Raw genomic sequence first — 23,636 nt, forward strand, 5'->3', positions numbered from 1 at the left:
CAAGCTTAAAAGTGTAGGGCTGAGGGCTTTCAGTTTTTACTATTTCGTACATCCCTTTCAAAACATTTGAGGTCTTTACGTAGTATTAGTCAAAAATTTTAAGCCGAAAAAAGACGTTCGCGTTTTAGCTTTATTGGTCTTTTTTAAATCTTATATATTAATAGCGTAAGCCGTTTTTTGTTCCAGTGATTATGGGATGTAAGCTGCATATAAAATATTGATTATGGTCTCATGTGGAAGAGCTCCAGCCGTAGATGTGCAGAAAATTAAAAAGGATTCTTGATTGCCATTTATTACATTGCTATGATTTAATAAAGAAAAAAAATATAGAGCGGAAAAAAGTTACTGGTCGGTTAGATAGCAGTACTTGTATAAGAAAAAAAAAAAAAAAACGTAACAAAATAAAGGCATTGTTTTCAACAAACTCCATTTCTAACTGAACTTATGTATCCTATTTGATATTAAAAATTGAATTTAAAACAGGTCTTAATTTTATCGCCAAATGTAGATGAGTGATTTACAGTTTAAGCATTAATAAACATAATCCAACATTGCATTCCTACAGAACTTAAGAATCAATGCGTAACCACTTGGTAGTAGAGCTTGGTATAAGCCGGTCTGGTTAGACATCCGATATTGTTGTTATCTGGTTTGAAGGCTCAGTGAGCCCATAAGTACAGGCACAGGAGACAACATTTTATTTGCCAAAGTTGGTGGCGCATTGGCGATGTAAGGATTTTCTTATGCATCATCAACGCATATCGGGCAGTTATTTACTTCATATTAATTTAAAATCGTATGAACAACTCACGATTCGTACACTGTTCTGTAAAATCAATTATTATTGTATTGTCCATGTTATCAGAAGTCATTAACCCGATACAATTTGCAAAGGCCCTATTGTCGCAAAGTGTTGATTGCGGCCGCAGGCTAGCGCCTAGCAGAGAAAGTTTACATTTTTTAACGAATCCATTAGTCGACCGCTTGGCACCGCGGCAGAAGAACGTGTACTAAATCATAAGAAACCGGTTCCGTGTTTTATATTTGTGTTCGAAATTCTTAAGGAGAAACTTGTGTATTTGTGACGTTTATTGGTATTTATCAACGAGCGCCATAAAGCTTTAAAATATGAACGTAAGTTGAATAATTAGTTTACCGTTTTACTTCAGGGACCTTTACAGTTGAAAGAAAAAGTCGTCTTTACTTGTATTGCAGTTTACTAACTTTGTATCGTTGTTCTGGTAGAAATAAAAGCTTGTGGTAAGAACTGGTAAGAAAATTTAATGCTTCATATTATCAAAAGTTGTGTACGTAGTTTTTAAAATAAACGCATGTAGATGTTGTAAATTTATTTTACTAAATTCAGGCATGAAATCAAACATTAGTAAAGCGAATCAATTTAACGTGTTTATGTTTTTCAAATTTTATTTTTAAATTAATACGTATAAAACCTACTTATGTATAATTTAAACCCGCATCAGTGATAAGAAAAAAACTTACCATACAATTATACTTCTTTTTTCTAAAATAAAAGAAATGTATATATGTTACACCAGTAACTTAAATAGGTATTAAACAACACCAAGTAAGAATTTAATATCTCACGCAATTCAGAGCTGAAAGTCATACTCAAATACAGCAGAAACGAAATCGTGAGTAATATTTTTTATAAGAATTTTCAACTAAACAACTTCCTTAATGTTGCCATAACGTATTTTATTCAAATAATAATTTGAAAGATTCAGTAGCGAAAAATTAAATTGTTGTTAAATATTATTAAATATTATTTACGTTCATGATATAAGAAATTAACAATAATTAAAATGCTCAGCACATCTTACGTAAAGTTAATTAAATTTGAGGAAATGATTACATTCATATGATTGATTTATCACTTCTTGAAATAGTTATTTTTATGTAAAAAAAAATATTTAGTTATGTAATTAATCAAATATATTATATATAATACCAAATTACGTGTAACGGAAGTTTAAAAGGAACTAATCAGAGTTTGATGGGATTGATTTATTTATTGAAAAGATAACTTCCTTCTAAGGTAACCTAACTTATATCATCACCACCAGAGATGTCATGGAGATTCGTAACCGTAAGAGCCGAGATGGCTCAATGGTTAAAACGCGTAATTACATCTTAAACGATGATTGGGGGTTCAACTGAATTTTCATGTGCTTAATTTGTGTTTATTATACATCTCGAACTCGGCGGTGAAGGAAAACATGAGCAAACCCGCATGTGTCTCAACGAAATTCTGCCATATGTGAATCCACCAACCCGCATTGGACCAGCGTGGTGGAATATGCTCCTTCTCCTCAATGCGAGAGGAGGCCTTAGCCCAGGAGTGGGAAATTTACAGGCTGTTACTATATAACTGTCATGAAAAAAAAAATATTTATTATAATTTTGTTTTTGCATGGTGTTATACTAAAAGAGAGTAGTTAATTGTATTTTAAAGCAATTAGTTTTTCTTCTGAAATTATTTCGAATTCATACTTAAATATAGCTTACAAACAAAGTCAAATTATATTATCTTGTAATTTTTTTCTTTACAATTTCTAAATAATCGCATCTGAAACCGAAACTTTTTTTCACGAATTACTTACGTTTATTGTTTCAAGTCATCACGAAGTTCGAGATTTATGAATCTCTGATGAATATGAATTTTGGTCCACAGACCTAAATAAAATTTATTAACCATTATTTGTTTTACGTAACACTTTCTGAGACAATATACCTAGACGTCATAACAAATTCTTAGATGTTGTGTAATGCAGTCCGGCAAAGTCTTAAGATCCAAAACAAATTAATATTTGATTTGTTAAATTTAATTTAATATCAATAATAAATAAAAAACAAAATCTTGTTAAGTTTAAGCAATATTTTTTATGAATGCCTATCGCGCACAATATTTATGGGGAAGATACGATTTAGATCGACAACTCAACAATGTAATTGCCATATATACTGACAGATGACGGTTCTGAGTATATTATACTAAAACAAAACAATATCCCTATGTTGTAACCGAGTATAAAATGTTATGAATACTACGGAACGATTATAATCTTAAACTTTAATGTGTGAACTGTCTTAACAAAAGGTAGTTTTTGCTCGTTTACGAAAACAGTGATAGCCGTAACTACGAGTATCATTTATGACATAGATCATTTAAAACAAATACATTGAGATTTAAAATAAAACTATTGTTAATAACATTATCTATATAGATATTTGGTAGTGATTATTTTTAAATAAACTTAACTAACTTGACTTAACTTTTATCTATGACGTAAAATTAATATTCCAAAAAATCTAAATATTGTTAATTTCAAAGATTAGTCAGCGGAGATGAAGTCATAAATTATTAAAAAACAAAACTGAATCGAAGCTTTTCATTGAAGCGACTACAATCACGATCTTGCTTGTATTGCGTGGAAAAAAAATTCACATACATTTACATACAATTGGCGGAATCGTAAAAAGGAGTAATTATTTAATTTAAACGTTATCAATGCAAGATTTGACCCGTCGCCGTTGACTTAAACTTTCCTTTTCTTTTAAATGAAATAACCTGTTTCCTTTCACTAAAGAGAGTTTGTATTTTAAATTTCGTAATTTTTAACTGTCATAAATTTAAAACCAATTTCTAGCAAAATAAAATAGTCATGCAATTTCGACCAAAAACAATTTTAATTTTTTCAAATTTTAATTTAAGTACTTTATTTATTTCATGTATGTGGCTGTATTCTTTTTTTCAGCCAACAATTATTCCGTTAAAATGTTCTCAATTTAATAAGTATTTTTGTAAGACAATCAATATGACAAATATAATATGTACGATACAACATCATATTATTTAAAATGTAATGTTTTTAATGCGTATTTTTTCCAATAAGGAAGTTCCGTGGCTAGACTTACTATTGGTTCCGGAGCAGTCGAAGGCACGCACAAGTGTTAGATCATAATATATAAACTCACAAGATAATTTTATGAATCATAGACTGAGTCAAGTTTCTTGTTTGATTTGAGTGTGTTGAACTTTGATTCAAAAATTCTAAATATTTAAAGCCTTCTTAGAATAAACGAAATAGAGATTTAAATTTTTTAATACTAAATACTTAAATAAGACGTCAACGTACAATCAATTTATTTGAATATTTGTTTCTTTGCTATTTCGGGTTTCACGCAAAAACTACTTATCCTATTGAAATAAAACTACTATATGATTTTTTTTTCTTTTAAATCCTCGGTCCATGCGCTTTCAAACGCAGCCAAAATTATAACATTCGCATGATGGGAATGGTACCGGGGGATAGGGAGAATAGACTTAAGTACTCGTGTACTTAAGACTTGCGTGTGACTTCGTTAGACTTCCGCTTATAAATGAAAGGCGGCATGACGACTTGTCGGCAGCATCCCTATTTTATTTGGTGGCAACTGGCAATGAATCAGTTAAGCAAGAGTTTTTAAAGCGAGCAAGCTAGGGTTGACAATTTAATCTATTATTAGAAAACCATTTCAGTCTACAAAATGAGTGTATATGTTCAAAATTAATAATTTTTAATGTATTATTATTAAGTTTAGGTTTTTTTAAATCGTACTTTACAAACCAAGCTCACATGGACTGTATTTGATTTGTTGTTTAATGTTACCAGCAATTAAATAGAAATATAGTTTGCTAATTATATGGGAAAAAAAAAATCAGATCACGTAATAGTTAGCGAATTAAAAATGAACCGAAGCGTATTCAATTTTAACGTTACATAAGGTTTACCTTAATTATTATCAGATAACGCATAACAACCATTAAATAAATCAATTTTAACGCCATTTTCATTTCCGTTAACCACAATTTGCTTTAAATAATATTTAACTCATGACCGATTTATTGTGTTCGAAAACTTGATATTTAGTCGTGGTTTCGATAACGCGTTGTGCATTTCAAGTTCTATATATGAATCATGAAACAAAATCGAAATTATGTCAATGATCCATGACACACATGACATGGGTATTTACTTTCACCGCATTCAATTATCATAATATATAAAATAGAAAATATTAAACGAGGCAAGTATTGTGTCCCCCGGCAAACCTGACAAAGTCTTCTGGCACAGTGTCTAATGTTATATATACGCTATTCTAACCATAAGAGGATAAAAGCCGAACAACGTTTGACAATTGACGCGATATCATTGGTCGACTCGATTAATCTATGATATTCTCTATGGATATGCAAAAAATTTTGTTTTGAACGTCGACGAATCTATTATCGGAATTTTGGAAGTAAAATTAAAGTGGATATAAGTGGTTAAGGACAATAGTGTTGTATTGTAAATAAAGATATATTATAAACTCTTAGTAGTGCACAATAGGTACCTACAGCTGAAATATTGGCAAATCGCATAAAATACGTAAATCTAAAGTTTTTTTATCTTTATTCCTACCTTGTGTGGAATAGGCTATGTACTCTCTCAATTGTGTTTTACTAATATATAATATTCCTAACAAGCATATATTTTGAAACTGTTTAAGAGATAGACAAAATTAAATTATGTTGTGTATTTTAAATATTAAAAGAGAGATAAAGAGATATATAAACAATGATTCTCTACACGATACGGGACAACGGGAATGACATCTGGTTATTAAAAAAAAAAAGAATTACTATACTAGATTCCATTGCGTCAGGTGTGGGATGGCAGGGCGTCAGGTATGCTTCGTAGTCTTCTATTTCCCAAACAACGTATACATAAAAAATTATGATAATCGGTTGATTAGTTAAAACGTAAAAGCAAAACAAAAAACTTGTTGCAATAGACGTATAAAAGTAAGTTTGTCAAACTGTCAAATATTATTATATAATCATTTTAAATATTAATTTGACTATATTTATTAAAATCCTCATTGTAATTATAATGTGAGTTCGTAATAATATGTTACAAACATATTTCGCTGTTTCAAATGTTCACAATGAAAAAAGATTGTGAACTACATTTGAAACTGTATGAAACTATAGGATCATTGATTCTTGAACAGCATAACATCGCATGTCTTGTTTAACCAATCATTACGCATTGAATGCTTACCGAGAATAACACTGTTTTCACGAAGGCGATATCAGATTCGTTTTAATTTTTTTTTATTCACTACGCGATAAGCACACGGGCAGTGATACTTAGTCGTACAGCCGATTAACGTAAGCAATCTCAAAATATAAGTTATTTCCTAATATGAAATAATTTACTTCAGTTTCATTTTATATTTTTAATAATTATTTTCACTCTGAATAATCGTAGATAATAAATAGTAGCTTTGGCCTTGGTTGTTTAGAGCAGCAAAAGAAAATGATTTAGTGGTTGCCTCTAAGACGCTTGCAACGTAATCTAGAACCAACAAAAGCCATTTATTTAATTTGATTGACAATTATTATACATTTAAAAAAAATTGAGCAAAAACTAGGTTTACCGAAATTTTTTTACAATATTTTTCAAAACCAATATATATTTGTATAATTTAATATAGATATCAAATTCGTAAACATTTTCTATCGTTTAATTTAATCTTTAATTCTTCCGGATTTATGCACCTATGTATATCACGTTGAAGGACATTTGAAGGCAGTGTGAGGTTATTTCCGTTTAAATTATTTCGTGATGTGAATTTCATTTACAAGAGAAGTGATTAAAAATAACATTGTGTTTTTGCTTGGTATTGTTTTACAATTAGTATTAATTTTTTTACAATTAATGTAAGTGTAGTAATTTTATTTAATATAGCTCACCGAATTGTCACTTGGATCGGTCCGAGACTGTCTACGCTTCGGCTCTTTATGTTCCTAAAAGGAACCTGAAAGCCTTGAAGAATGAAAGAAGAGAAATACCCAACGAAATTTCTCAAATGTTCTCCACTCTCCGGCCTGGGTTTTTTTTTTGGATACCTAAACATATTCCTTTTTTTATCGCGCTGGAAAAACGCTTTACGCCTTTCCTCCACGTGGAAGTGGAACTATATGAATGTGGGAATCACCCAGGGCGCCCGAGTGCCTCAGTCAACCGGAATACCCACTAAAAACCGGCGGTATCTCTGTCTCTTCGGTGGCCGTCAAGGGATCGCTTTCGCATGCTGCCGTGACACATAAACATATTCCTAACTAAACCGTATAAATCGCAAATATGAGATGAACTCTCTATATTAATATCGAAATCTTGCCAGTCTAGCATCTTAAAGCAACCGTACACAACACGGTATAATTCCGTCGAGATTGACTAAGCCAGGACGATAGTGGACGGCATCTATAAAATCGCAACATTAGAATAAGTATATCAACTGTCTTCAGTGTCTTCAATCGACTTATCAATGCAAAGATACGTCTTTGGATAGTCGACAAGTGTGGTGAACTCTTGGCGAAATGACGAAAAGAACTACACATATTTTCAACATTAATTTCAGACACATCGTGTTAATGTTTTCTCTCTGTGCCCATTTCAAATTGAGCTTTTAATATAAAATGCGACTCTTATTTATCGCTCCTTTTCTAACACGAACGTGTCGTATGTCATGACTATTTGACGCCTCAATATACAAAGCTAATCTTAATATATTTCTATTTACAAAATGCTTTTCTATAATGGAATCCTTGGAAGTTATGTTTTTTTACTAAATAATTACTTTGTTCTTTTACACTTTTATTAACATACTTCATTCTTTAGTATTTATGGTACATAATGTACTTTCTGCTATTGGAATATGAACCTTGACTTAATTCTAAAGCATAGAAACTCAACAAAATTTACTTAATTTGGTGTTAATTAGATAAAAAGCATTAAAACGTATTAAAGCAAAATATTGTTTAAAACGTGCAATATGATTCGTAGACAAATATTTTAAAACCGGTATGTGTTTTGACATTACTAGATCCAGTTTTATTATCTGTGTGAGGGCGTTTGGTGAACGGCAAATCCTAGTTTAAAGTCCTATTTATCTTTAGGTAGGCTAATCTGGCCTTATCAAAATGAATAAATTATGTTTATATAAGTAAATTAATAGATTGTAAGGCCAATTGAATATTTTATAGAGAAATGAGAGCTTGAAGTTCTCCTCTGATTTTTGTGCATGTTGTCGCACTACAAAAGAACTTTAATAAACGAGCAACTTAATTGTCTTGTTGTGTGTCGTTACAAATCATACTAATTTACTAGTGTGCGTGTACTGCCAAACGGCCAACTGTTTGAAACTATTTAATTCGACTCCCTTTCAGCTCTGCCAATCTATCTTCACAAACATAAATAATCAAAGGTTCTCCTGTGTATCGGAACTTTATGATATGTGTATTGGGTATGTCGTAACTTCAAATTTTACAAAACATCATTCGTTATTATTATATCATCCCATTAACTGGGATCGTCACAGTGTTATATTAAAACATTGCAATAAAAAGTATGTGGCAGATTTTTCTTTTGGAATATTTTAGCATGTGGGTTGGTTTGCCGCCATCTTACAGGTGATTGAAGCGTCAAATATTGATGTTATTAATGGATACGATTATAGCGATGGATGTCTTTTCTAAGGTTCTTCTTTTCACATAATGTAAGCAGTCAATATGTGGAATTAAAAATAATACTTTTTGAAATAAAAGTTAACTAGAAATCTTTCTTTCCAGTAACAGTTATTGTAATGATATCTTAAGCAGCATAGATAAAATGCCTAATAATTTATCGAGTCTAAAGCGAACATCCCGTCGAAGCATATGAGCAATAATTAATTATGTGTGTAATTTTGCGAGTATAACAATTAGGTGATGCAAACTATACGGATTCTAGACACAATTTCTAATTTGACAAAACTAACAATATGTATTATCTTTTCATGATAGTGTTGCCAGATGTGATATTTGAAAACGAACTCGGAAGTGACACTGACAGGAATGATAGAAGTTACAGGGGGGATTTTCTAAAACGTATAAATGCTACTAACTCTCCAAGTGAAGCAATTCCTAGAAAGTCCAGACAAAACAGACGCTAACCCGGTAACCTTGTGTGTCTGTGTGTTAAAAAAGGATAGCTGTAGTTTTCGGCAGCTACTGACAATTCTTATTTATGGCTTTGGAGCTTCAAAATTATATTATTTATTAAACTTAAAATATTTTATATAATAACGGAATCGACACCAGTGTCACAACATAAGTATTACCGTAACAAAATAAACCTCAACCTAAAGATACGATGTTACAACGTAAGCCTTTCCAATGCCTATTGATCTGATATGCGTTAATTATTGTTATATGAATAGAAATAGGGTGCATATTAGTAAATCAATTACAAATACCGCAAGTATTATAACAAGTGAGAGTATATCAGGAAATGAACAACATTGCATTCCAAATGCTTGCTGTCACTTCAGTCTTTATTGCTATAAAACTAAGATCGTTAATACTCTGTACGAATTTATTATTATTTAGGTTATTCTTTCGACCATGTATTTCGCGTTACAGTAGCTATCTTTCTTTTTTTTTTTTTAATCGTCAAGTAAGTCAAGAGCGTGTCAATGGCAATGATTCAATGATATTTATTTGTTGATGTAAACATTATTAGAATTAGATTGTTACGTCTGACAATATAATGATGTTTATTTTCTTGTATTAATTTAACAGTCACGTAAGTAATTAATTGGAATATTTCTAATTGGTTATTGGTAGTATAATTTTCTATGTGTAAATCTTATTTTTTTTGATTAATTGGCCAACTAGTGGTAAGTGGACAACACCGACCATAGATATTAACGCTGTAAGAATTAATACGAATTCCTAACATCGCCAATGCGACACCGACGTTTCGTCCCTTGTGCCTTTAGTTACACTGACTTACTGATCCTTCAAACCGAAACACAACAATACTTAATATTGATGTTTGGAAGTAAATATATGGTAATTGGGTGATACCTAACCAGACACATTTGCACAAAGCCCTACCAATTCAAAACAACGTTAGTTAAACCGTAAGATTACTCTATGATTATCACAATAAGTCTAGTCTCTTTTATATTTGAATATACTATGTAAATACATTTAAACTAAGGGAATCGTATTCGATAAAGACCCTATTATCTATACCTTCTGGCATACTATCAAATTATGTCGGTCAAACACATTAAGATGATACCATAGACAATTACTACTTTTTAACTAGTTCGACATATTCCTAGCAGTTACTATTAAGTTTCCATTTGAATTTTCGTCACGTGACGTGACGTTCATCAGATAATACTCTCACATAAGTTTTCTAACGAAAGCTAATAGAGAATATTTTTACATTACAGACATTAACTATTTGCAAGTAAATTTATTTATATCAGAATTATTACTATAGTGATTTTGACACGAAAAATGTTAGAATTGAAAATATCCATGTGTCATACATATCGAAATCAACCACAAGCGTACTCACTCGCAATGGATAAACATTATATAAGCTTTAAACTCTCCTAGAAATAAAAGGAGGAGACTTTAGCCGAGAATTGTTACATTTAAAGTAATTTTTTTATTTAAACTACGTAATATATAAACGATCATGCAACTGTTGCTGAAAAAAGTATATTTTAGATTTAAATAACACAAAAACTAACACGAAACTAAAACGAATTGTGACGCCATATTGATTTCCTTGTCAACTCAAATACATTATTTGTGCCTATTAATTTAGAATTAATAAAATACTCTCCGCACATCTATTACGTTACAGGTTTTTTTTTTTTATTTACACTATGTAAACCATTTTAATTTAAAGTTGTAGTTTTATAAGTTCTATGAGTTTTGTAAGTTTGTTCTCAAGCGATTATTAATGAAAATTCCGATTACATAAAGGAACAAAGTTCCCAGGTAAAGAGATGTTCTGAACACAATTATTTTTAGATTACGATGAAAACGGAACTTGCGACGTCTTTCTCACGCGCGATTTTAAGTATTAAAAAATTGTTTCAGCTTTCTAAAAATAATAATAGTAAAATGGTATTATTATTTAAAAAAAAGAAGTACCTACCTAGTACTTATTATTCCTACTTTAACTTCTAAAAATAATAGTAATCCATATTAATGGAATATGTTCATATATTCCGAGAATAAGCCGAGATGGCCCAGTGGTTAGAACGCGTGCATCTTAACCGATGACTTCTGGTTCAAACCCAGGCAGGCACCACTGAATTTTCATGTGCTTAATTTGTGTTTATAATTCATCTCGTGCTCGGCGGTGAAGGAAAACATCGTGAGGAAACCTGCATGTGTCTAATTTCAACGAAATTCTGCCACATGTGTATTCCGCCAACCCGCATTGGAGCAGCGTGGTGGAATATGCTCCAATTCTTCTCCTCAAAGGGAGAGGAGGCCTTTAGCCCAGCTATGGGAAAATTTACAGGCTGCTCATGCTAAAAAAATATGTTCATATATTCTAAAAATTTTAGGACTTTGCTCAAATGTGGGTCATTTACGTACCGTTATTGCTAAAGTATATCATACTCTTTTTATGTTACCTATATACACCATATTAAAAAAGGTTAAAAAATAACATTCAGTTTTGTAATGTTGGTAATGAAAAAATGCACTTTCAGTTTTAGAAGAATGTATATTGATTGTGTAGTTACATAATGCTCTGTCTTCTTCTTTCAAATAACACATTACCAATGATAGATAGAGAGAAATCGGCGTGTATCTATTCACTCGCTAACGTTTATAACTAAGGTCGTAACGATTTTAACTAAACAAAGAACCAGTGTATTATGATAAGTAACAAATTTAAGAATTAAATAATACGTAACGTTAAAAAAATATGCATTGCATTGCCAAATAGTGAAAATTAATAAAGATTAGTATTTTTAATTTCAGTTTTTACATAACTAACATTTTACTTAAAAATATATAGATAGATTAGTCTACGTTACATATAAAAATAACATACTGGGCACAATAAGTGATTGCTGTTATACAGTCACTCTTGATTCGGTCAAATCGAATCTTTTATTTTCAGCAACATGTCGCAGTCCGAAGCTACGATGGTAAACCGTTACGAACATACCGGTTTCTATTCATTATTAAATATATTTATTAATAAATGTAATATATGATAGTAAATATTTATTGTTATAACATAAAAATAACAATATTCATCATTAATGAGAGCTCTTTATTTCATAGCCCTGTATACAGACCTAATTTGGTGCGAAAAATTTTATTACACGGTCGTTGATAGTAAGTATGACAGTAAAATTTGCGACGTAGATTTGTTTAACCTTAACCTATTTTAGTTTAAAAAAATATTATGGCTAAATGATTTTAATTTTAAAATTAAATTAAATTCTGTAGCTATTTTATATATCTAGCAAGTTTTTGTTTATTTCATGTTCATTGTTATTTTTATTTTTATCTTGTTATTTAGCTTCTTTTTTTTCAACTGTTGATGTTCCATTTATGCATAGCTAGTCATTAGGTGTAATACAACCTTTGCTTCATTCAAAAAAAAAATGTAAATGTCAGTTCATATAATTGACATTTAAAGTTTCTATACTCATGCACTCACAATCACCGTTAAAATATTATATTCATATTATGAACATAATTATAAGATAAATAAAATAAGATTTTCCCCAAACAAAACACTGTCGATAAAAATTCACGACTAGAAACACTTGAACGAGTATACTTTATAATTTAATTCCAATGTTTAAAGTGAAACTTACAATGTGTATAAATTACATAGATCTACATTCAATGGCTGATGTTTTCTCTGTAATTGCCATTATTCCTTCACCGCAGTTCTTTGACTGTAATTCTCATGGTGAAATTCTATATACCTCGTTGTCTCTATTTTTTTTTTAAATATTTAAAACTTTTTTAACGCAAGAAGGGAAATAGAAATTGTGGATCAGTATAACGTTATTTCATTGGTTCAAAAGTATAATTTTGAATTATTGACGTCTGTATAATGTTTTTTTTTAAGATTTTCGTCAAATCAGAAATTGCGTTGTTTTGCCTTTTTTTTTTTAATTTCGATCGAATGCTTTCTACAAAACCTTATTTATTATGTTTAACAAAACATAACAAAAATGTAGAAATTTTAGATAACTGACCAATTAACCGTTTAACCACTTTCACCCAAAACTTTCGTTTCGAGACTGGTTTAGATGTTTAAAAAAAAGTTGATCACGACAATCTCGTAACTAAAGTATTTTTTATTGTTATCTGTGAAATGTTACCACGTGAATTTTATTTAGATTAAGTACGAAAAGCTTAATCAACTTTATAAAAAATTTAAGTAGGTAACGGATTTTAATAATTAATTATTAGTTTATATATCATTGAAAAAACATTAATCATTGTATATAATTTTATTATAATTAAGTTTTCTACCAAATACCATAAAATAGGTTTATAATAGTAATTTGTATTATTGAGTTTTAAAAGTGTTATTTTTCGGATGGGGTGCGTAAGACTCCATGGACAGATAGGGTTTAATAATAATTGTAAAAAAATTTTTTATCAACTACATTTATCTTTTTTTTTGGTTTTTATTTGTGTCGTGAGGGCACAGATTATTTCGCCAATGTCACGTGCGATGGAGAAGACACGAAACTACATTTATCGGTCGAGTACATCCATCATGACAAATTGTCATACTATAACACTTGCCGGGAGACGGTAGTTATCATAATTATTGAAATCACTTAGGTACTCATGACACAATCGATCTGAATAAACTCGATAACAATAAATCGTGTACCCATTTATATTAAAATCGATTTTAAACTATTTTTAAATATAACATATAACTAAAAAATAAATTTGTGTAAGATATTATTAAAAAAATGATACAATTATGGAAATTATGTAATTACCAGTATTTAAAGTATCTATTTGAAAATGTTGTAGTCGTTTTATCGATATTGCAAAATTCAGGCAGCATTTGGGCAGCGGACACTAAGTGAAAGGTACCAGGGTTTTATTTAAATATTTATAGTTTCGTCACTTGAATAACAATACAACTTGAGATAACATTATTTTGTATAGATACGCAACATATGTAATGGTATGCATTCAACGCTCCATTTGTTATGTCATAGAGATTTATCTCGAGAGGATTAAACAAACGAACAAACAAAAGCTGTTTGTTTTTTTTTTTTGTTTGTATCATCAAGAGATTACATGCTGAAGAAACAATCCATTGCGATTCTGATGAATACTCGTTTGATTTTCCACGTGGCTTTCGTTTTTTTTATATTAACATCGTCATTTAATATACCTTTTTCGTATTATATATATATGTACGAATATATACTTATCACGTTATATATGTCACGAATTTGTCACGTTTGGATTTAAGATTCTGTGGTCGTTTCTTCGTGTTTCTCAACTTTTGAGTAAAGTCCCTTTATGGAATGTGAATATTTATTAATAGAAAATAACGACAAGTAAAGTTTAATAAACAGTCACCTACCCTGTGCCAGATTCAACCTTATCACCGCCCCTGGGCACTGGAAGAAATGCCGCCCCATTATCGAATTATTGCATGAGTTTTTCGTTAACATTTTTTAAATAAATAAAATAACTAATGAAATTTTGACTCACGGCACAAGTCCCCTAGTGTCAATTCAGCGCAGTTCTTACCAGGAACTCATAAGATCAAACAAACAACAGACTGTAATGTGTCAAAAATTATATTATTATTAGTCTAGTAATATATACATAATTTTGTTATGTGTAATATTTTTATTTTTAAATATCCATTCCGTATAATTTTTTTAAATGTTAAAACGAAATATAGAGCGAAGACATCAAGACATCACACATCCTGTTTGGCTAGTTTCGATGAAGTATTGATCTATCTTACTTCTAAATGTTACGTTTAATATTCGGACAAATAAAGTAATTCATTAATTTACCAACCTAACCAGTTATGATGTTCCAATTAACATGTTTTCTAATGTTAATGACATTCAAAATTCCAGAATCAGTAGTTTTGCGTTTTATATTATGCCCATTAAAAAAAAACGTTGTAGGCGTTCGAGAATTTTCTAGAAGCTACGTTGATACAAATCGTTAGTCTCATTTTAGCTACCGGAATCGCTTGGGTTATATCTTAAGCATATTAACTTACTTGGTTTACGTGGCGCTGAAGCTCCTACTAGTCGACATAATTTTTTTCGAAATATTCATAAATAGTTATATGACGATGTCATATTCTAACCAATTACAGAAAACTTTAACATATTATACGAATCAAATCAAATTCCTTTATTCAATATAGAAGCATTACACTTACTTATTGATTGTCAAATTAAACACTTCTGAGAAGAACCGAAATGAAACCGACCTAATTAAATCGGGTATTTAATTAGCCAAGATCTTGAATAATCTATGATATTCATCATGGGTTTACGTAAAAATGACGTTTTGACTGTTGATGAAGTCGCTATCGGAAGTTTGGAAGTAACATTAAAGTGTGTATAAATAGTTTAGTGGAATATTGTTGTATTATAAATAAAGATAATCCAGAACTGTTCTTGTTATATTGTGCACAGTATAGCTGTGTTTTAAGCAAATATTATATGCAAATCTAAGTTTTTTTTTTATATTCATTCTATATTCGATTGGAATAGGCTATATATGGAATACTTTAACGAAATTATAAAATGGAGATTGTCCGCAACAATAAGTCGTGGAATATTTAGTTTGTTTTTTAAGAACAGTTTTGTTTATCGTTGACCATAAATAATTAATTAGTATCACTTTTAATCTCTTATAGTATAGAACAAAGTCGATTACCGCCGTCTGTACACTTAGATCTTTTAAAGTATCCAACGGATTTTAATCCGGTTTTCATCAATAAACAGTGATTCAAGAAGGGTTAAATGTTATACAATATTATTAGAAAGAAAAGTCGAGAATTTCAGCATTCATAGACGGAAAAACAAGATTATTTTTTATGTTTGTTGTTCAGTCTAATAGTTGTATATACGAACTTATTGTACTCGAGTGAAGTAAATTAATATAAGTAGTCTAGTTTGAAGATGATTAATTTGAGTAAATTTCTTATAGCAAACAACGCTTTTTTTTATAGAATATTAGGCATCGGTTTCGGTATGCATAAACGCAAACTCAATTTCCTTTATTCAATATAGAAACACACCTACTTATTTATTGTAAAATTAAAAACTACCATCGCATCGGTTCGGGAAAGTAGTAGTAATGCGTTAGAGTGGGTATAAGACTCCCTAAATCCATTTTTTTACTTTAGATTTCGAAGAAAAATTACACTTTTGGTTTCATTCATACAAACATGTAGTTCAGGTCAAACTCGTTTTCATTATCTCATTGCAGATAGGTTAGTTAATTTGTCGACTTTAATTATACATCGCAGTTCCCAAAATGTATGTCAAGAATTAGGCTCAATTATTCGTACCTATTATTTGTATTCAATTAAAATAATTAAGCAGATTAAATTATTGAAAAAATATTAGTCTATTACTGATTCAACCCAATTTAAATAATTAAAAGTATTTGTATAAGAATATCCTTACTATAGAATATATACGTAATCAATAAAACTAATAGTTTGCTATATTACTGACAGTAACGCAAGTATATCGTCCGTGGTGAAGTTTCACTTTCTTTATGATTCCCACCACGAAGCGGTACCTTAACACGCGCATACTAATCGTTACAAACTGACAATGTGTTCGTCACAGACTTAAAATAAAATTACCTTTTCCTTTTTAATTTTACATAGTAAGCACTAAAAAGGTTTTAATTACAAATAACAGATTAATGTTACCAACTAATTACTATGTTTTACTTATTAAGTAACCTACGTAGTGGTACAACGATTTAACATTTATTTTGGTTTTATATTCTTATGGATACGTCATAATAAGGTTTTAATAATATAAATTTTGTGTCTTTTTCTAACTATCAATAAAAAATAAATAATATATTTTTTATGTTGCTACAATATAAGATTTATAATGTACGAATAATACAAGATTTATAATATCCATTTATAATCAGGTCACCCTGAAACTATTGCCAAATATTTTTTCTCCAATATCAAGTCATAAACAAGCTTCACACGTATTGCACTGACCCTCAGTTGCAAAACTGACAATTGTTCCAAAGTGTAGCAACATCGTGGTAACTGCAAACGAAATTACGACTACTTTCAACTAACTCATAAATGCTACATATAAAGAAATAAACCCGCTCTTTATTTTCTTTTATTTACTTCAATGTGTCAGTCTGTCTGTTGTATGATTGAAAATGCGCCATTTTTTTGCAACTTATAACAATAGTCATGGATTCAGGCCCTTATGAATCTAGGCGTCCCAGGCTGGACATGCATTCGACGTCCTTTTATATTCGACCGTGGCCGAACTGGTAAGTTCAGACGGACTTAGAAAACGTAGACGATCTTTTTATTCATACGTAGCGTGCGTAAGTGCAGTGTGATCGAGGGCCTATGTGTATTGATGGTATGCAAGACAGACAGGGAGACTCCAAACCTCGGCGCCTCACTAACTCCGACTCTGCAATCTGCATGGATTTTAAAAATTAAAACGATACGATACAAAGTGTATTGTTACATTATATGGTCTATCGCTAAACAAATGTCGTTTATTGTGTGACAGGAATTGTTTATTACAACGCTTTTGTCTATGGGCAGAGGTTAATACTAATCTGATGATCAGTATTAATTTTATAATAATTTAAACTGTAATTCAGTTATAAAATTAAATTGAATTTATGTGTATTGAAACCGATTCGACGTAACACTTCACTATTTAATATGTAGAGCGTGTGGTTCCGACGCACCTTGAACAGAGATTTCCTACTTCCCTTGTATTGATTACAGAAATTTTATATTCTGCTGTGAAAAAAATATTGCAAATGACTTAAGTACAACATTATATCAAACATTAATTACCTTTGTATTCTACGTAACAAAACATAGCATAATACACGTCTGTATGGTCTTGATGAATTTGGCAGTTAGATGTTTTTTTTTTTAATTATAAAGTCGACAACGTTCACTTGTGGTCCAGGAAAGCGCCACTAAATTATATTCATCTCGTGCTCGGTGGCGGGTGCCACATTTGCAACCAATATTTGAACACATGTTATAGCAGCGTGCTTGAACAAATTATGAAATCAATTAGAGGGAATGAAATGAATGAAACATTTAGGGACTGCTAGTTTTTCGAAAACAATGATTTTTACAAAATCTCAGAATAAAACCAACGCAAACGATCGAGTCGGCAACATACAACTTATTACTACAACTACACTTTAAACTTTTATCTTTTAAACTTGTTACAACTTATTACTACTTATAAACCCACGTAACAATTTGATAAGAAAATTATAATTACACGTTTATTAAATTTAGAAATGATTGCGGCTTAAAACGTACCGTCATACGCCACACAATATTGTCTGATGGTGTAAATTCTCACGCTGAGATTAAATTTAGTTATCTGTGGTAAATTTAAAATATGCAAATCTATTCACGTGCAATCCATCGAACTTTACTTATGCAATCTGCAAAGTTAATTAAAAAAAAAAACAAAAGATTTCTATCCTGTTTTTTTCATTATACAGCTTGAATGTTGTATTTAGTTAATATATTTTAAATGAATTAATTACTCAATTAAATCATTCTTTTATTTTAACTAAAAATATTAAACGGTAATTATGCAGTTTGAGTACTATTACGAAAATCGATAACTTTTTTTCTTCGACACTTCATATAAATACCGGCCGTATAAATTCAGATTATGACGCTGCATGGCAATTAAAAAAAAATATCAGGAGATACAATATTAACACTATAAAACTAATGTTCTTTTGTTCTATTTTACTGGTTGGGTAAGATTTCACGGTAGCATGAGAAATCAATCCCGTGACGCCCCGAAAAGACAGAGAGGATACCGCTAGTTATTAAGCGGATATTCCATTGCACTAGAGCGCACTAGGCGTCCTGGCACCAGCGAGTTCCACATACCCCCTATTGATGTGATAGGAAACACGTAACGCGTTTATCCAATGAGATCAATTACGCCCCCCTAAGGTAACCGTAAAAATATTTGAAAATATTGCCCTGTTGTGATCAAATGGGTCACCTGATGGTAAGATTGTCCACCACCGGTCATAGAAATTGAGTTGGAAATATAAATCATTACTCATATCACCAACGTTGGGAACTAAGCTGTAATGTCCATTGTGCCTGTACATTAGCTCACTCACCCTCCAAGCCGGAACACAACAATACTCAGTATTGATCTTTGGCATATCTGACGGTATATATGATGACTGTGGTACCTATCCAGCGCGCTTGTACCACTACCACCAAGGCGTACTGAATATAAATAAGCTAATTTTCATAGACAATAAATAAAGATAATTATTAACATTCAATCTGTCAATTAGTCAAATTAAAGTGTTCTATATTCAAAGAGCACTTCTGAATCAAACATTATAAATTTAAAGTTACTACCGGGTCGAAATATAAATTAAAAACAATAAACATAAAAACGTTGAATATTGCGTGTCGTTTTCATAATAATGTGTTGTTTGGTTGAAAACGACGAAACGAAAAAACAGTTGCAGATAACTGACCTTAATATATATCGTGTAACATTATAGATATAAGTATAATATATTATTTTTTTCTCAAATTAAATAAGTCTAAGGTAATTTCGATGTCTACCTGAGCGATTGCTAGCACGGCTTCCAACCAAGGAAGACTAGCCAACTACGGAATACATGCACTTAATATTCTCTAACTCTAATCATCCAATAGGACGACAAATCCACGTGCTTTAAAACAAATCAAAAATCAAAATATCATTTATTCGAATAGGCTTTTACAAGTACTTTTGAATCGTCGTTTTACAAAACTATATTAACTGAAGCTACCACCGATTCGGGATGTAGATTCTACCGAGAGGAGCCGGCGAGAAACTCAGTATTTACTCTTTTCGAACATTTAAAATACAAAGTTATGTTAGTTGAATACAATTATATATGTGTAGAATATAAGCCACCTGAAAGACAAGTAATAGCTCAACGCTTTCTTTCATTCATCTTTTATCACTGTGTCCCTATATCCTATAATAATGTAAGTTAAGTAACAGTTAAGTGATGTCCCATTGCTGGTCCAAGATAGGTCTTGCATCAGCTGGACATAAGTGTTAATATAATGATTATTATTCCACCACACTAATCAAGTGAGTTATGGTAAATAAAATGTAATGATATCTTTGATCAACATGAAATTATAGTTTAATTAAATTCAATTTTAAAAACAAACAAAGCACATAAAAACTCATCTTTTCTTACTGGTATCTGAACCGGCTCTTTTCGGTAAAGGTTGTTTTAGTCACATTTAATCAAGCGTTCACGGAAACGTTTAAATATATGATAAAAATAACAAACCATAGCCACACTCTACTTTCTATGAACCGTGAACTACATTTTTAACTCACATCCGCATACTGGCTTAAAATAAGTACAAGAGACCAAAAAAAAAACCTTAACAGTTGTTTATGAAAAAAACGAAAACTCAATACTTCGAGTGCGAATACAAAATATATTAGAAAAATCTTCAATAGTAGTAACAAGTAAAACGTGCTCGTCTGTAAATGTTAACCGTCAACGAGAACACGGAAAAGTGTCATTGAACTAACACACGCATATTACTTATTCCACGACTCCACACATGTCAATGTCTTATTAACATCATAATTGCACGAACATTTCAAACGAAAGCTTCCAAATTTGAAAGATAATACGCGCTAAAATTCTGCTTACGTATGTATGTAAGGCATTTGAAAATAGAAAACGAACTAATGACCCGCTAGCGCCGCTTGAGAAAAGGAAGTTACAGTAGGTCGCGTGTAAATATTATGTTTTATTTATTGTGCCCAATATTTGTTAGGTTCTTAAAATTATAAAACAGACAAGTGTATTATATTTTGCTTATGGATTTATTGTCTACTTTTAGTAAAATTGTATTGCGAGTCTGACGTTTCTTTGGAACAGATAAAATAACATAAAAAAGTTTCAAGTATTCTAGACGAATTTTACTTAATAATGTAATAAAAATATAAAATACTTAATTTACAATGTAATAAAACAATTCTTTTTTTACTAAAGTCGAGGTTATTTTCACTTTAATTTTATTAGCTTTACAAAAATATTTTAATAAATTGTCAGGTATAAATTTTCAGCGAAAACAGTTTAAGTTCTTTAATTGTTTTTTTCTTTTTAAACTTTTAAATGCTTTGTGATTGCTTCATGTAAGTCTTTGATATAACACCAGTACAAAGACGGTGAAAGTGTTTACTTTTAAATTAAGATCTGTGGCGTAATTTTGCGTAATAAATAAATACCGTAATATTATTATGCTTAAAAGTTTATGAAGTGGAACGAACTAGATGACTTGTGCTACTTACTTCACAGATATCAGTTTAAGATACGAAAGAAAACAAACTTTTCGTCTTTATGAACCAGGGTGCCAAACGTATTGCCAAATAAATATTTTGTGCTGTTAATTCTTGAAAAAATGTGTGATTACCTAAAGTATTCGCTAAACACTAACAAAATAAGAACACGTTACACATTCCCAAGGTTATATAAATTCGCTTGTAAATAGTTACGCTTACGAAAGTCTCTCGCTGTAAATGTTTTTAGTAAAAAATCTTATTTAACAAATATAATTTCTCATTGCAAGGATTTTTTATAACTATATTAATGTAGTATTTTTCCCTTCTTTCAGATAATATGGTACGGCGTAGCGATCCTGGTTTTATTGGAAAAAGGCGTCAATGGACATGGAAGGCTAATTGAACCTCCATCGCGGGCATCGGCCTGGCGTTATGGATTCGACACACCACACAACTATAATGACCACGAGTTGTATTGTGGAGGGTTTGCCAGACAATGGAATAAAAATGGAGGCAAATGTGGTGTCTGCGGGGACGCCTGGGACGCGCCTAAGCCTCGCCCCCACGAATTAGGAGGCAGATTTGGAAAGGGTGTTATCGTCCGTCGTTATGCACCAAAAGACACGATAGTTGTAAAAGTAGAATTAACGGCCAATCATAATGGATACTTTGAATTTAGAGTGTGTGACGATCCGAAAGCAACAGATCAGGACTGCATGGATAAATCTATTCTTCATTTAGAAGGAAAGGCTGAAACAAAATACTATCCTCGCGAAGGCAACAGAATTTATGAAATGAAATATCAACTGCCTGATAACTTGGAATGCACTCATTGTGTTATGCAATGGAGATACATCGCTGGTAACAATTGGGGTACGTGTGACAATGGGACAGGTGCTGTTGGTTGCGGACCTCAAGAGGAATTTAGGGCTTGTGCGGATATAGCTATAGCAGACCGCTTCACAACTACAACTAGAAGACCAAGACCAACATACGTTCCACCCAGCCAGAGGCCTCCAGTGCTAATTCCAGAAGAATCGACTGGAAGTGCATGGTACGGCATCCTTATTGCCTTGCTCACACTGTTCGTCGCCATTGCCGCGATGGCGGGCATATACCTGTACTACTACAGAGGTGGAATAAATATAAAGAACCTCTTAAAATCGAAGGTGCCCAAGCCTGCGCCAGTTCCTCCGCCTAGACACAAAAGAGCGTCTCTCTCCAGAGAAACTCCTCCAGAAATATCCGCACCAAAAATTATATCAGACTCTGGCTTCGAAACAGTTGATCTAAGATCGAAATAATTTAACTGAGGCTGATTTGAAACTGCCACTGCCGATTTTAGTCATAAATAGGTTTACGATAGATGTAGAATAAATAAATCTCAAAGCGTGATTGATTGTGCTGTGTATTGGATCAGATATTTTTGAACCACAAAAAAAAATATTTATTGATATTACGAAATTTAAGTTATAACAAGTTATTACAATCTATTTATCAGTAAAATGGATAGATTGAAATTAATAAAACCAGGAGCTCACAGTAAAAAGTGGTTCGAAAATGTATCAAAAACGATGTAAGAAAAAGACAGAACGGAACTGGATGTATTTATGTTAAATTAAATATAATAAAAATTATGATTCTTTTATTTTAAATCCCAGAACAAAAAGAAAATGAATAATAAATAGCCCGTTCAAACCTAGTATTTTATTTGTATTGAGAACACAGGACACAAAATAATAATCTTACATTTTGTCCTTCTGGTTAAATAAATTTACAAGAGGTTGAAATCGAAATTACGTGATATCATTGGTCGAAGCTTCAATGATCTACGAGTCATTATAGATTTGCGAAAAAATAGAGTTTCGAATGTCGACGAATCTGTTAACGGAAATTTGGAAGTAAAATTAAAGTGGATGTAAGTAGTGGGCTGAGGTATAGTAAATCGCATGAAGTACGTAAATCTGACGATTTTTAGGTTGTAAGGTTCGCTTACCCTTATTTTCTGCTTTGATTGGAATAGGCTATAGTAAAAACTAACTTATCGCCAACGGCGTAATCAAGCCATTGACCTTAAAAACATATTTCCATATTTTTGTAACAAAATATATAAATAAAAAAATATTTTGCCCCAT

General features: G+C 31.1%; 1 protein-coding gene across 1 annotated transcript; it reads left to right on the forward strand.

Annotated features, from left to right (window-relative positions):
* The first annotated feature begins 980 nt into the window (after window positions 1–980).
* LOC125072076 lies at window positions 981–23,138 on the forward strand. The gene is made up of 2 exons (XM_047682584.1): window positions 981–1,134; window positions 21,834–23,138. Exons 1-2 carry the CDS (start codon window positions 1,129–1,131, stop codon window positions 22,803–22,805), a joined length of 978 nt encoding a protein of 325 aa, XP_047538540.1. The 5' UTR covers window positions 981–1,128; the 3' UTR covers window positions 22,806–23,138.
* Window positions 23,139–23,636: the final 498 nt, after the last annotated feature.

This window comes from Vanessa atalanta, chromosome 20, assembly GCF_905147765.1.
Source record: "Vanessa atalanta chromosome 20, ilVanAtal1.2, whole genome shotgun sequence".
Taxonomy (NCBI): Eukaryota; Metazoa; Arthropoda; class Insecta; order Lepidoptera; family Nymphalidae; genus Vanessa; species Vanessa atalanta.